This window comes from Zootoca vivipara, chromosome 3 (genome assembly GCF_965207765.1).
Source record: "Zootoca vivipara chromosome 3, rZooViv2.hap1.1, whole genome shotgun sequence".
Classification (NCBI taxonomy): Eukaryota; Metazoa; Chordata; class Lepidosauria; order Squamata; family Lacertidae; genus Zootoca; species Zootoca vivipara.
Genome location: NC_142586.1, coordinates 66,635,707 through 66,651,087, shown reverse-complemented (window position 1 = coordinate 66,651,087; position 15,381 = coordinate 66,635,707). Strand labels below are relative to the sequence as shown.

At 41.0% G+C, this 15,381-nt stretch overlaps 2 protein-coding genes across 6 annotated transcripts in view; one reads left to right on the top strand and one right to left on the bottom strand.

Moving 5' to 3' along the window:
* Window positions 1–5,834, top strand: DYNLT1 (dynein light chain Tctex-type 1). 3 transcript variants are annotated; one of them, XM_035108638.3, is made up of 5 exons: window positions 1–44; window positions 1,621–1,662; window positions 4,232–4,355; window positions 4,630–4,707; window positions 5,436–5,834. In XM_035108638.3, exons 1-5 carry the CDS (start codon window positions 18–20, stop codon window positions 5,504–5,506), a joined length of 342 nt encoding a protein of 113 aa, XP_034964529.1. In that variant the 5' UTR covers window positions 1–17; the 3' UTR covers window positions 5,507–5,834. The 3 variants fall into 3 exon arrangements, with proteins under 3 accessions (XP_034964529.1, XP_034964530.1, XP_088523467.1); XM_088667341.1 differs by lacking the exon at window positions 1–44 and adding an exon at window positions 202–449; XM_035108639.3 differs by lacking the exon at window positions 1,621–1,662.
* Window positions 5,835–7,967: 2,133 nt separating this feature from the next.
* The window catches only part of TMEM181 (transmembrane protein 181), a 32,074-nt gene continuing 24,660 nt past the window's right edge, over window positions 7,968–15,381 (bottom strand). For all 3 annotated transcript variants that reach the window (XM_035108640.3, XM_060272787.2, XM_088667340.1), the window contains exon 17: window positions 7,968–15,005. In XM_035108640.3, the coding sequence (XP_034964531.2) occupies window positions 14,927–15,005 (79 nt within the window). In that variant the 3' untranslated portion in view covers window positions 7,968–14,926. The remainder of the gene's footprint in view (window positions 15,006–15,381) is intronic.

The window sequence follows — 15,381 nt, the reverse complement described above, 5'->3', positions numbered from 1 at the left end:
GATTGCTGAAGAAGAAGATGGACGAGCTTCAGTCTGCAGAGGAGGTAACGGTTCCTAAGGACAGCGGCGTCCCTCCTCCTCCTCTGGGCGGGTGGCCGTGGAGGGAAGGGACGGCGTGCCCCTTTCTTCCGTTGCTGCGGGGACCTCCGTGGGGAGGGCGGTGGCCATGGCGGGGTTCCGCCCCTTTGCCCATTGTCGGCCACGTTCCCGTTCCTGGAAGGTCGCTTGGCCCTCCTCCCTTGCCAGCCCCGGCCCGGGCTTTGCTGGCGCTCCCGCCGCTTCCAGCCCTTGGGGTGAGAGGGAAGATGCCGCCGCCGCCGGGCTGCCTTACAAGCCCCGGGGCAACTTTCCTGCTGGCGGTGCTGCCTCTCTCCGCTCCCCCTGCGATAGGGATGGCTTGTGCCAGAAAGCGCCGCTCTTCGTGGCATGCGGCTACACGCTTTTGGGAGGTGCGCCTGCAGAGAACCGAATTAATAAATCTCTTGCCGGCTGGTCTAATGGCCCAGGTTCTTGTCCTAAGGGAAACTTCGCAAAATCGAAGAAGGAAGGAAATTTTCCCCTCTTAAAGGAGGAGAGAAGAAAACTAGCAGGTTTCATGGGGTGTGGTGCGATCTCCTTTTGGGTATACAGGGGTTACTGTTCCATCAAATCCATGGTTATGTAGCTATAGAAAAGAGACCCTCAAACATTCTTTCAAATGAATGTCCTAACCCTAATCATCATCAGGTAGTAAACGTGGCCCATGGTCAAAGGTGAGCTGAGCGCCTCATGTACTCACTTCTATCTGCAGATGAGATCCGTGTCTCAGCTAGTCATAAACAAGTATTTCATAAAATTTATATACCACGATTGTCAAAAAATAAAAAAAACACAAAAAAACACCGACACCTCAAAACCTTTATTCTCATTTATAGTAATGTTTATTATATATAATGATAAAAATATAAAAGAAAAAAGGGAAAGAAAAGAGTTGCCTTGATGCATGAGTGCCAGAAAGGCCTACACATATTTATGAATAGATTGTAAAAGGGGAGTAAGGTAAAGGACCCCTGACCATTAGGTCCAGTCGTGACCAACTCTGGGGTTGCGGCGCTCATCTCGCTCTATTGGCCGAGGGAGCGGATGTACAGCTTCCAGGTCATGTGGCCAGCATGACAAAGCCGCTTCTGGCAAGATGATCACCCCGTTGCGGGGATTCGAACCGCCGACCTTCTGATCGGCAAGCTCTAGGCTCAGTGGTTTAACCCACAGTGCCACCCGCGTCCCCTAAAAGAGGAGTAGTTGTGGCCTTTGTGTTCCCTGGCCACTATATGTGCCTGCCACCTCTATTCTAGAAGTGTTTGAAGGGATGTTAAACATATGCTTTTATGTGACTGCTTAAGAAGTTCGTTTGCTGCAGTTACAAGCGTTAAGGAATTGCTTGGCACACTTTGCGATGGCAGGATTCTATGTCTGGTGAAGTAGAAACAAGGTGTTAGATGCTTAGGGAAATAAATCAAATCTGATTAATGTTTGCCGCACTAGCCTGTTAGTTAAAACTACATTTGTGTCAGTACTGCAAATTGCTCACTTGGTTTAAATGTTATTTCTGGCTTCTTTTCTTTTCTTTCCCCCTGCAAGACTGCGTTTATTGTGGATGAAGTAAGCAACATTATAAAAGAGGTAGGATGGTGTTTATGCTACATCTTCCATTAATATATCCTCATTGCACAGCATCTGCTATATTTCCACTGCGCCCCGTAACTCCCTTTAAAAAGATAAATATATCACTGCTGCATTGTGGAAAATACACAATGCACTGAAGTGTAAGGCTGCAATCACTCACACTTACTTAGGAAGAGGTCTTATTGAACTCAGTGGTACTTCTGAGGAGACATGCCTAGGTTTGTGTTGTAAGCCCACATTTAAAGTGGCAACATGAGCTATGTAAACCGCCTCTTAACACACATTGCAATTTCTCTGAAATATGTGTGTCTCTTTGTGCTCATAATTTTGTTATTGGTGTATACATTTGGTGCAATTACATAAAGATGCATATTATTTCATTTGAAACATTTCAAGGGGATTGTAACTCGCTGGCTCTGTTTTGTGAACATTTCACCTCTCCAGCAAGTGAAATGAAAGTATGAAAGCAGCAAAGCAGGGCAGTTCCCACAAGTGAAAGGGGTGGGAGGGAGGACCAGAATCTGCAGAATCTCTTGAATACATAGAAAACATTTCGGCATATGCAGATTGTCTCTCTTAGGGGAAAAACCCAACTTTACTTTGTAGTCCCTCATGCCATGTTGAATTCCACTCTGGAGGTGACGCCTGATCTGCAGGGATGATTTTTCTGGGAGTATCAAGCTGCAGTGGGTATAGGAGTAGAGGCTCGTTGGCCTTATGGCAGACTTTTAATCCCAGCCAGCCTGTACAGAAGAAACAGTCCTATTTTGATATCCTCATAGAATTGCATTCGTAAAGGTTTTTACCTCTCTTTTTAAATGATTAAGCATATCAAATTTAGGACTTCGCCTTGTAATATGAACTGACTTCTGGCCTAATCTGCAAGCTAGTTAAATCTACTTGAATCACAGTGGTGACATGAATCTTGAATGCATGTACCTTGGCTTAAATGGAGTGGACTGTTCTATTTCCTTAGATTCCAACTTCAGGAATAATCTTTTGGTGACTTGCAGCTATAGAATCAATATACAGTAGTTAGTATATTTAGAGCAAATTTACTCTAGTTATGTGTTACCTGGGTACCAGTGTCTTGTTTGCTAATCCTCTGTTGTGGCAACCTTCCTGGTGATTAGTGAAGGCTTAGGAGCACAAGCTAAATATGTTGTACGTGCCATTCTTTGTTAAGCAAATATATGATTGGTAACTTATCAAGTACTGTATGTAGAACTCATCTGTGTAAAAACCTACCTCCCTTGCAGGTGTTGTTGTTGTTGTTGTTGTTGTTGTTGTTGTTGTTGTTGTTGTGTTTATTACACACCCTTCGCCCTAAAGACCCAAGGCAGGTTACAACATTAAAAACAGCATTTAAAACAATTTAAAATAATGGGACTATTAGATGCTAGTACACTCTGCTACAGTATTGTTTGCAAGCATAGAATCTGCAGGAAAAAGCATGAAAGGACCACAACTTAGTGACATTCAATGAACAGCTACTCCCTTGTTCTCGGTCTTGGCACTAATGCTTTACAGAGTGTGAAATCTATGCCTACAACCACAGGATAAGACTGAGTGAGCCAGACACCCATTTATTGCAGAGGGTATTGATTTGGGCTGTTCAACCTCTTGTTGCAAGATCTCATTGTCACTCCCTCTGTAGCTTCAGAAGTGAAAGACTTCTTTCTCCCTCTATGTGTTTCTGGTGATACGTTAAATGTTGCTTATAAAGTTGCTTATAAAGTTTTCTGGGTACTGGGGAAAGACCGAAAAACAACACAGTCCTTGCCTCCATGCTTGCAATATGTCAAACACAGCACTAAAGAAAAAAATTCCTTCAGTAGCACCTTAAAGACCAACTAAGTTTTTATTTTGGTATGAGCTTTCGTGTGCATGCACACTTCTTCAGATACCTGAAGAAGTGTGCATGCACACGAAAGCTCATACCAAAATAAAAACTTAGTTGGTCTTTAAGGTGCTACTGAAGGAATTTTTTTATTTTACTTCGATCCAGACCAACACGGCTACCTACCTGTAAACAGCACTAAAGAGATGGACAGTAACAGGTGCCTGTGCTTACCTGAGCACCATCACTGGTGGCATTGCAGCTTACCATGAGGGGTGAGATTGGCACACTGCTTGGATCCTAGGTTACCTCAGTCCCACCCCTGCCGCACTCCCAGAACACTCTGTTTTGGAGACTGCTGCCAGCAGGAACATCAACAGTACACTTACTGTCCACAGAGCTTTTTACGTGCATGGCCTTCACAGTGGACATGGTCTCCCACTAGCAGAGAGGTGTGTCTGCTCCACTGTAATTAGGATTGCAGTAGCCTCAGAATAAATATGAGGGGCCACATTGTTGGTTACCTGCCCAAATCATTCTTGCAAAGGTGTGTGGTTATTTGTGTGTTCTGGGTATTCCTTCTTCTTTGAAGTCCTTGGTGTGATCTGTGTTGCTTGGAAAAAATGTTGACATATTTATTCTAGCTTTTGAAATCAATGCATGCCTTTTAAAAAATTAGAATTCCTTAGCAGCCCGATGGTGATTTGAACCTCTCCTTGTCTGCAGGCCATAGAAGGAACAATAGGTGGCAATGTGTATCTGCACAGCAAAGTGAATCAATGGACTACAAGTGTTGTAGAGCAAATTCTGAGTCATCTCACAAAGCTGGGGAAACCTTTCAAATATGTTGGTAAGCGAATAGATTTCTGTGCTCATTGTATTATTGTTTTGACAAATGGTTTTGAGTAAAATCAAAAATTTAACTCTAAAATGGAAGAAATTGCAGGTGAGGGGGCAAAAACTCTATTGGTGATTAGTTTAATAACTGCTGTGACCCTAAAAGGTCATTTACGATAAGAGATGTTTACATAGGCATTTAAGGCTAAAAACAGATATGGATGTAACTGTAGCTTCTGCAGTGGAAACATTCCTTTTTCTAACAATACTCTATCTTCAATTTACAGTGACATGTGTGATTATGCAAAAGAATGGTGCTGGACTTCATACTGCAAGCTCTTGCTTCTGGGATAACTCTGCTGATGGTAACAAGAATGTTTTAATACTTTGTCTTAGTTTCTCCACTGAAATGTTTCACAAGATATTTGTGTGACTCTGGAAGAGAAAAATCCACACACACCTATCCTATGGTAATAAACTTCTAATATAGTACTAGAAGTTACAAGTGACCATGGGGCAGGTTATCCTTGTTACAAGTGCCTTATTCCCTTATTTCCTTAGGGTAGCTAGTAGAGCATCTCTGCTTTAAAATTGAAGGATTGTAGAGTTGGAAGGGGCTCCCAAGGGTTATCTCTTTGAACCTCCTGCAATCTTGGCTAAAAAAGCATCCATGACAGATGACTATTCAAGTTCTGCTTTCAAACCTCCAAGGAATGAGAGACCACCATCTTCCAAGAGAGCCCATTACACTGTCGAACAGCTCTTACTGTCAGAAAGTTCTTCCTAATACTTAGTTGGAAGAATCATCATGACCAGGGAATCATCACCAGTGAATAAACATACATGGTTCCTGTGAAAGAATAAAGTGTGACTGAATATCGGTGTCATGTGGTTCAATAATTTTAGGTTCCACTGCTACAAATTATGGGACGTTGCCTATGTAGTACAGAGTTGGCTGAGCAAGTGTGGCTTAAGATGCAATAGATTTTTTCCTACGTGTTCTTTAAATTGAAACCTGTGAACTTTATGATCTGATGTAGTTCTTCTGTATATAGTATGGCCATCCTGATTGACTTTTCTTCTCTTTTTGTAGGAACCTGCACTGTGAGATGGGAGAACAAGACTATGTACTGTATTGTCAGTGCCTTTGGACTTGCAATATGATTGCCTTGGAATTAATTCTTCAGCCTTTGTATCATCCCTTCCATTTCATATATCCACTAAAACTGTGAATTCAATGAACAACTTTGTTTTAAAAGAACTTCTGTCTTCTTCCAGTGAGAAAATGGGGAAGCAATTTCTATGCTGTTACATAAACACATCTCCTCTTATCCATATCAATTTACTCCCTGTCTTAACACTTTAAGGACTCTTTTCTCAAGGTGCTAAAACCTGAAACATGCTGCACTTCTTCAGCTTTATTGCAACTGGTTTGAATAAGACTAATTTCACACAATGCTTTTGTTTGTTATTAAATTATTGAAGTTCTGAACTTGTGTATGAGCATTCATAAAAGCTGTACATTCCAAAAGCAAGTGTAAGGCTAACCTCACATGCCTGTAACAGCTTGGCCCTAATGGATCATTGTGAAGAAATGGGGGTGCAGAGTTATTCCTTAAGCAGTCGTCCTTTTAGGGGCTTACCTGGTATCCTAAAACCCAACGCTCCAGTTGTTTACACTAGACAACTTTAGGTATTTTAAACATTCCCATATAAAGAAACTCCAGTTTTAATGGGAGCCAAAACTTTTAGGAGTGTATAATATGAGTACGCATGGAGGGGCTAGCAGCTGATTGCTCCAAGGTGCAGAGTTATCTTTAAAGTAAAATTGAGTTTGTTTTTTTTTAAAATCAATTTAGATGGCTCTTTGCTCCCTGACCAAACATATAACTAGGAGGGGCCATAGCTGCCAAGTTATCCCTTTTTTAAAGGGATTTTCCATTATGCTGAATAGGCTTCCTCGCGAGAAAAGGGAAAACTTGGCAGCTATGGGAGGGGCCCCAAGTTAATTGATTGTAGAGAAAGTACTTCTTATTTTACCCCATTCTGAAAATGGGAGACCAGCACACCTCACAAAACAGAGGGAAGAAGCCTCAGAACATTGATCCATGCTTGCCATAGCACAGGGCACATCCTTTGAATGTAAAAGATCCAAGGCTCTACCCCAGGGATCTCAAAGTAGGGTAGAGATCCTGTGTCTTAGTACACAGAAGCTGTCACTTAAGGAGTGAGCTGACATTTGAGAGCCTAAGCACAGTTGGTCTTATTGAGATGGTAGACTTGTACCAAACCAATCAGAAATCCACTTCACTGTAAGTTCTCGTGGAACAAGTTGGGCTAAATGTTATTTAAAATAGCCACATAAGTATTCCACACACCTCAAAGAATTGCCAGGATGCAGTATTTTTTATCAAAGCATTTTTCAGAACACTCCAGAATGAGTGAGCTGTTTTACTGTGAAACGAACTTGACTGTATGGCTGCACTCTGCCTCAGTTTGTGTATAACTATGTGGTCAAAAAAGTGAACTGCAGTTTCCAACCATGGGATTGTCGCTAGCGTTTGTGAATGGACCATAGCACAGTGGGAGAGGTACATGCTTTTCATGTAGCTTCAATCCCTGGCATCACTTATTCAGTGCTTCTTGGGTTGGCAGGGCTGGGAAAGTCCTCTGGCTGAGACTAGATGGAGAACAATTGTGTGATACAATAAAGAAGCATAATTTGTTCAGTTGCGACCCCTGGGAAAACCTGAGTAGGACAAACTAATGTTAAATAGCATGTTACTAAAATAATGGTTCAGTATTTATGGCCTTATTGTGCTCCACAATTTCTGAAACCACAGGGCATTTAAAAGCTTAAGAACAAAACATACTGCTATTCCATTAAAATAGCAAGCTTATCTGAAAAATTCAAGCACACAGGTGTTCGCAGGTGGACAAGACAATTCTCTCCCCACCCACTCCAGGGCCAACGTAGGCCCTGCAAATCCATATTGGCAAATTGACGTATTTCTTTATGAACTCGAGCTCATTGGCAGTGCTCTCACTGGGGCAGTTTTTTGGGGAAAAGGCAGTGGTGAGACTGGCATCTATCATCCAGTTGCAAAGTTGGTGGCAGTTCAACAGCATGCACTTCAATAAAGATTGCCAATTATCTTCGTCAGGAAAGAGAAAGGGGGCATGCACCCCCATTTATTGTCCTTGAGCACTTGGCAGAGATTGGTGCGCATGCAAGCGAGGTTCCAGTACTGTACCTGCTACAGTTCCATCAAGTAGCATCAAGGGGCTTCTGCTTGTCCCCCTGGAATGATGGCTGGTTGTCCACCATGCTTCATGAAGATATTTAGAGTTAGACATCATTACTTTGAGCTGTGTTATCATTTGATGTCACTTCCCCCCCCCCAAATAGACAACCAATTTTGTTTTCGTCAGATGCATCTATATTTTCATCAAATTCAGGTCAATGAAAAGACAGTGAAATTGAGAGTTTTTCCATACTAAAGCCAGAGCAGTTTTAGCTTATCTATTACATGCCACCAAATGAATTTCCATATGCACACATGGAAATAAACGTGCCACCATTTATTGTGTATGGAGAGGAACAATACTGAGATAGGCACAAAGGTTCTATATAAAACTTTATTGTGAATGCATTGGATTGGAACGTAATTTTACTATGCACAGTCTCCAAAAACATCTCTGCACCCAGTATTTTACGGAAAGTAAACTAACTCAAATTCCTGCTCGGGGAAAGTTATCACCAATGTTGCTAGTGCCCCATCAGAATTACAAAGAGCATCTACCCTGAAGCATGAAGATGACACATTAAGGTACCCCATGCATACCCTTTCCAAAAGCAAATTTATAGTTACAACTTTTCATTAACGTAAACGTACACTATGAAAAGGTTCTAGCCACGTTTTGGTAGAAAATATTTTCTAGAGGTTTATTTCATTTTACATCTATTTACAAATGTTGAGTTCAGTTGTACAGTAGCATAAGGAGCTTTTCATATCAATTACTGGCACAATTGGAACATATGGCTAAAAATGCAACAGATGTGACTACATCATTTAAATGCAGTAATGGCCTTGGGCACCATTTAGAAGTATTCTCTCATTGTAAGTAAGGCTTTGTACCTCATGTGGGAGTAAGTCTGATTGAACCAACTTAGACTTGCTTCTGAGTAAGCATGCACAGGATCAGGCTGCAAATTCCTTGCTAAACAAACTTCTTTTGATATAAACACAGATTTCCTATTCTTTGGCATGATTCTACTGGGTTTACACTTAGGGCTGAGCCAAGGTTACTCAGAAAAAAATTGTTTTCCGTGACCCTTTTGCCAGTGCTTTTTTCTGTATAATCTGTAGAAATCTTTGCTTGTTTAAACTTGCCACCCCTCAACCTCAGTGATATTATAGCACAACCACATCTGATTGGCTACGAGACAGTATGACATCTTCCTCCTTCATTATCTCTGGCTGGTATATGATCACTTATGTGACTAAGCCAGGAAGAAAAAGTGGTGGGTGGGAAGATCCTAAAGCAGCAGCGGGGAATCCCACCACTAGTTTCTATTTAATCACTAGTTTCTATTTAAAAAATTGAGAACACTACAGACTACTTTCCCTGAAGGTGGAAACTGAAGGTTGCAGCATACAAAACACAAGATTATAGCCAAAACAAAATTAAAAAATTTTCTTCCAGTAGCACCTTAGAGACCAACTAAGTTTGTCATTGGTATGAGCTTTCGTGTGCATGCACACTTCTTCAGATACCAAGATTATAGCTTTATCTTGTCTGAACGTTGAGCACAGTCCTAGTTACATTACTGCCTCTTAGTATTACTGGCACATTGAAATTTTAACCATAAACGCCAGTGTGTACAAACTGCATATTTACCTAAACAGTTAGCGCTGCAACTGACAATCACATCTGCTAAGGCAAAAGTGATCCATGTTAAACAAAGGCAAAGACAAAATAGGCAAAAACTACAAGCACTTTGAAGGAGGCTACACCATATGCGGGGGCAATGCTCATATTGTCTTTATCTAGAGATGTTTTTCACCAACAGTGGGCATCAGCAAGCCTTTTTACACACTCTACAGAAGCCATTTCAAAAGCAGCAACTTCTGCCAACAAAAAAGATGGGACACACATTTTTTTAAAAAAACAAAAACATGACGAAACAAAATATATGCTTTGTAGTGGGCGATGTTCTCCCACTGTAGCAGAATTACTGCTGCAGTTGTCCACTGGCAATTATTTTATTTGATGAGGGGATCTAGCTCATACTCAAAAGCCCAGCTGAAGCAAAGTTGCTTGGCAACTGATCCTTGTGGAAGCCAACTAAACACCATATCCAAAGGCACTTTCACTAACAGCTTCCTCATCCGGCTGCAGGGCAGGGATTCCCAAATGTTTTCCCCCATGGACCACTTGAAAATTGCTGAGGTTCTTGGCAGACCTCTAAATGATTTTTCTGCTTGTAGCAATTGTAAGGTGCAGTAGTACATTGCTGGATGCTTTTAAACTGCATTTTTACAGACACACTGCAGACTACCTGAATGAAGCTCATGGTCCGTGGAGCACAGTTTATGAAGCCCTGCTAAAAGGAAAACAACAGCTATCCCAGTGACTCTCCTATTCATAGGGAACCCCTTAGCAAAAAATAAAAACACAACACACTGTGCTCAATTATCATATCTGTGCAAAAGAATTCCAATTAATACACCTGAAAATAGTCTCTACTACTACCTTGTGTTTTCCCCAGTTTGCAATATGACAACTTTAAATGTTCTGGGTGTTTAACACTGAGCTTTTTAAACAAGTTGCTATGTGACATTAAAAAAAGATAGGTTCCTCATGAAGACAGTAAAATGTCTGCTTCCACTCAGTATCAAAACTGGTGAATAGCTAAAACTATATTAAAAATTCCAGGACATGCAGGTTATGATTATAAATATAACAATTTTGTACGAAAATATTTTTGGCAGTTTATGAAACTCTACATTAGCAGTATAATGCAGCCAGAATGAAGAACTTTCAAGTCTCATCAACTTAGGCGATTGAAGTAAGTGCTTAATTTCACCACTGAAATCAACACTGCTTGGAAGTGCTCGATTCTGGCTGTATTATGCTCTAGTTTAAGATGAATCAAACAATTGCAGCGCACAGTAAGCAACACTGATCAGCTTCAGATGTAAGCAGAAATATTTTACAAATAGAAAATAACAAATGGCACTAAAAATGCAATGGGAAACATAGCTGGATGCTTGTTCCTGGGACTCGTCAGATGAGTGAGATAAGTGGAGACAAATGCATTAGTGATCTGATCACAGACAAAAGCAAAAAGTGGCCTTCAATTCCTAAAGTTCAATGAACTTCGGGGACATTTAATTAAGAAATTAACTCAGGAATTCATTTATTTTCTCCAGAATTAAGGGAAAAGGTAACTTGGGAACTTAAGTAAAACTGAGTGATCGTTCTGTATGGACAAGCATTGAGACTTTGTAATGACCCCCTCCCCTTGTCCCCCTGCATATTGTTCTGCAAGCAAAAGTCCTCACACAGGGCTGACACTTGTCAGGACTCATTAATTGAATATCACCCTAGATATTTAAAATGTAGAAGAGAAGCCAACAATAATTTAAAAGAATATATACATCAAAAGACAAGTAGTACAATTTTTCCACATGATTACTAGGGGTCAATATCAAGAAATATAAAAGATTAAGAAAAATACACATCTAGTTTCCCAAGTTTTACAACGTGAAGTCGTACTTAGATCCACTGAAATCAATGTACAAGTTACTTAAATCCATTGATTCAAATGGGTCTACTCTGAGTATGACCAACATTGGATATTATCCATAGAATATACTCCATGCCTTGGTTTTAATTTGCTGTTAAAAACAACAACATTTTACTAAATACATATTAGCACTCTAACTTGCTGATTGCCACAGAACAAAACATCTGAAATGGTTTATCAGAAACCCAGCAAAAGCAAACTATTACATTTAGATGATTATACTAATACCGGTATTAGGTCTTGTACTTTTGATATGCAAAGTGCATGACACTCTTTCATAGCTTTAATACCAGTGTAGATATTTACTTGCAAAAATAGCGGAACAAATCCTTCACAGTGCCATAAATTCACATGTCACATTAAGCCAAACCGTGGTTTAGGACCAACAAACTCCCAGAATGGGGATCACAGATGCTTTGCTTGTCACTGCTCATTTTGCTGCTGAGCTAAGCCATGGTTTGCCTTATCATGTTGTTCAACCCAGAGGTCAGAATATGCAGTAAGCCAAACCATGGCTTAGTTCAGCAGCAGCAATAACAGCAAAATGATGGGGGTAGCAAAGCAAATGGGATCTCCTCGGGAGGCTATATGTATGCCCTAAGCCATGGTTTATTCGTCAGTTTATTCGTAGCCTTGAGGTATCAATCACCATATACTTGTCTATGGCTAGGATTCAAAGCGCTGTGTTTTTTGCAAGTACTAACCCTTTTCCAGAGTAACTCCTTGCACATACTGAGAAAGCCGTCATCCCACCAACTCTCTCATATACCCACAGAGAAGTGTCCTTTCCACTAATGCACAAGGTTCTTATTATCCCAGCCTATGACTAGAAAACAGTAACAGCAGAATGAGCAGGTAACTACAGGTAACTCGCATCTGACGCTTATTTAACAGGCACACTCTCGGCATCATGCACGTTGCCAAAAAGTGGTGCAAAAATGGCATGCACCGGGGGGGGGGATAAGAAAACGGTACACAAGGGGGAAAAGATCCAACAGCCTTCATGAGAGTGTTTGGGCATAGAAGGGGTGGTTGCAGAGGGTGATCAGAGGTGGCCAGAGAGACTTGTGGAGGGGTTTCTAGAGACAACTGAAGGGTTTGGAGTGTGGAGAAACCTCAGACTGCAGAGCCAACTGAGGGCCAAACAGGTACTGACTGTTGAATGGCTAGAGCAGGCATCCCCAAACTGCGGCCCTCCAGATGTTTTGGCCTATAACTCCCATGATCCCTAGCTAACAGGACCAGTGGTTTGGGAAGATGAGAATTGTAGTCCAAAACATCTGGAGGGCCGAAGTTTGGGGGTGCCTGGGCTAGAGTAACTGGTCAGCTCAAGTTCAGAATGCGAGGATGAGGATAGAGAGCATGAGTCAGCAAGTTGGAGCCTGCAGAAATTTTCTCAACCTTTCAACACATATGATCTGACCCTTCCATGAAATGCATCCTCAAGATCATCTGTGGGAATACAGACATTCTGAGACCATGCAAGGAAATGTTTGATGAGCCCAAGAGACAACAGCAGCACCTATCAATCACCATGCTCCTCACAAAGAAACTAGCAATAGCAGCAGCAGATGTGCCCAGGCAACCCACTTCTAGATCTGAACCACAGCCAAGCACTTCTTCCGGCTACCAGTCAACTCCCCTGGGTCTTCATATCGTCTGCAGTAGCATCCAGCAAGGGAAAGGATGCAGAAGACTAAGAGCCACATTCATCCCTCACCAGTTAAGTGCAGTGATTTTTTTAAAAAAATGTTGTTAAATGGCTTGCTAGGGGTCGGTTTGGGCTTTACACAATTTTGCTTATACCCGCAATGGCCAAAAACACAACCCCTACATGAGATGCAAGTCACCTGTAGACTGTTTCTGCAGCTTAAATTATGTTAGGACAAGGTTTGCCAAGCAAGAGATGCAAATAGCAATTCAAGTGTGACCAGCAGAAATGCACTGAACTTTTACATTCAACTCAAAAAGGGTCTTCAGTCCTTGCATATTGGTCATTTTTGTTATGGTCAGTGATATAACAAAGTGTTTCTGCAAAAGGAACCTACTGGAGTTATTTATAGGCAAGAACATGGGCTTGAAAAAGCACATGAAAATACTGACAGCTTCTGTGAGGTAGGAGGGCTACCCATGATTTCCCCATCATACTATTTTAATAAATCCATTCAGAACCAAAACTACCAGGGTGGGAGAGTAAAGAGGCATTTCTCAATAAATTGTGATTGGAAGCACCATTCTGCTAAACTGTATCAACTTCAGTAGTGCACATTTCCAGCATGGGTAAGAATGGAACACACAAAAGCTGCCATTTTAGGTGTGTCTGAAGATGAGCTAAAAGAAATGCCTATCGCAAAACAGAACCCAAAATGGCTCAGATCATACCTTTCATTGAACCAACTACAGTCAAGTACACACATCACAACCACTACACTGAGGCTTCACCACGCCATTGCTGCAATGTGTATATTGGCTTGGTCCCATTGTATGCACGCAATGAGGATGATTCATTCCATGTTAGCCATTGTCTTCTGCCTATGTGGCAGGCATCGTACAAAGGCTGTTTCAAGTGGCCTCCACATGGGTCATAACATACTGTCACGTTCCAACAATTATTGCAGAACTCTGAAATCTGAAGACTTCTCTGTAATTTGAAGGCTCCAATTTACCTTGCTGGTTTATACAGTTGGTTCAACAAAATGGATCAACCACCATTTTGGATCGTGCTCAGTTAAATGAAGAGAATTTCCTACACAAATATCTCCAAGAGCCCACCTAGGTTCACATCCAACAGATAATGTGTTTGTGTTTCTATACTACTGGTTATTAAATACCAAACTATTTAAACACCCTTATCTGGGGGGAGGGGGACAACAGTTACAGAATTTAAAGGAATGTGTGTTAAAATTATATATTGTTCCCTCTTAAAAAACAATAGCAACCAGCATCCAGTCATCATTTACACAGGCAGAAGATACTCAGGTGCATGGCTATGATTTTCACCGAATGTGGCTGTTGTTTTAAGATAAAGCAGCCTTAGAACACCTTCTTTCTCAAATTATTTTGCTCTTCCAATACAATTATATAGAATTATGTCGGTCTCAGAAGAAACTGAACTGGTGTGCTTAATCGCAATCACAAAATCAGATAACTGAAAAAACTCCTTCATTTAATTCAAGTCATATACAGTGCTGAATCACAATTGCAATTCCTACCCACCACCTTTCAACCCCTGAAATGGGAAAACAGAAATTGAGGTTTCTCAAGATGTTGGAAGTGCCAAGCAGATTCCAATCAGAGTAAGTTTGGGGTTGAATGACGTTGGGAGCTGGGGCATTTCCTCTCTTCCCTTCTCTGCAAACACAGTTTGCAAATGTCGAAATAAAATTATTTTGGAGTAAAAAATAAGCATCTCAATACTACATTCCAAGTAAATAGTTATAAAACTATGAGGAAATCAAAGTATTAGCTGTGGCAATGCACAACAAGCTCCCCCAACAATCTGGTCTGGAGGCATCCCATCACAACTGTTTTCAAAAAAGCGGGGTACACTTTTGAGTTTACAAAATAACTCTTCCCTAAAAATTATATTCTGCCCCCTCTCCCACTTCAGTTTTTGGTTTGTAAACAGAAAGGGGAAAACAGGAAATCCTTCCACAGAAGTCTATGATCAGTTAACAATAGACTCAGGAAAAAGATTTTTAGGGGGGTGGGGGGGGGAAGAGTGTCAAGATTGCTTTTGTTCTCATAGAGCAGGTCACTTCTATGAAAACTTAATCGCTGTCTGATTCTTCCTTGAATTTGGCTCTGATGGCTTGACCGTTCTGAAGTGGCATTTCTTCATAGTCACTCCTGTCCCCAAAAAAAGAGATATTCGAGAACATCTTAAGACATAAATAGCATGAAACAACACTTATTCTGGGCAAGTAGACAAAATTAGTATGATCTCAAAAGATTTGTTGTTCTTTCAAACATGAACCCTCTTCAGGTAAGAATGAAAGCAGTATTCTTTAGCTTCCTTCCAATCTATCTAAAGAGTATGGCTTCAAAATCTGACCATATTGGAAGGTTGGTATAGGGAGCTTGCTTTAATTTTAAGTGTTCAAAGCAATTCACTTATTTTCAAGGCATCCTAAATGTAACACTGATGGGTCAGTTGGAAGTGTACACTTGTCTTGTTTGCTGCTGAATTTGAAACATGACCAAAAGATGAGAAAACAAGCAAGGA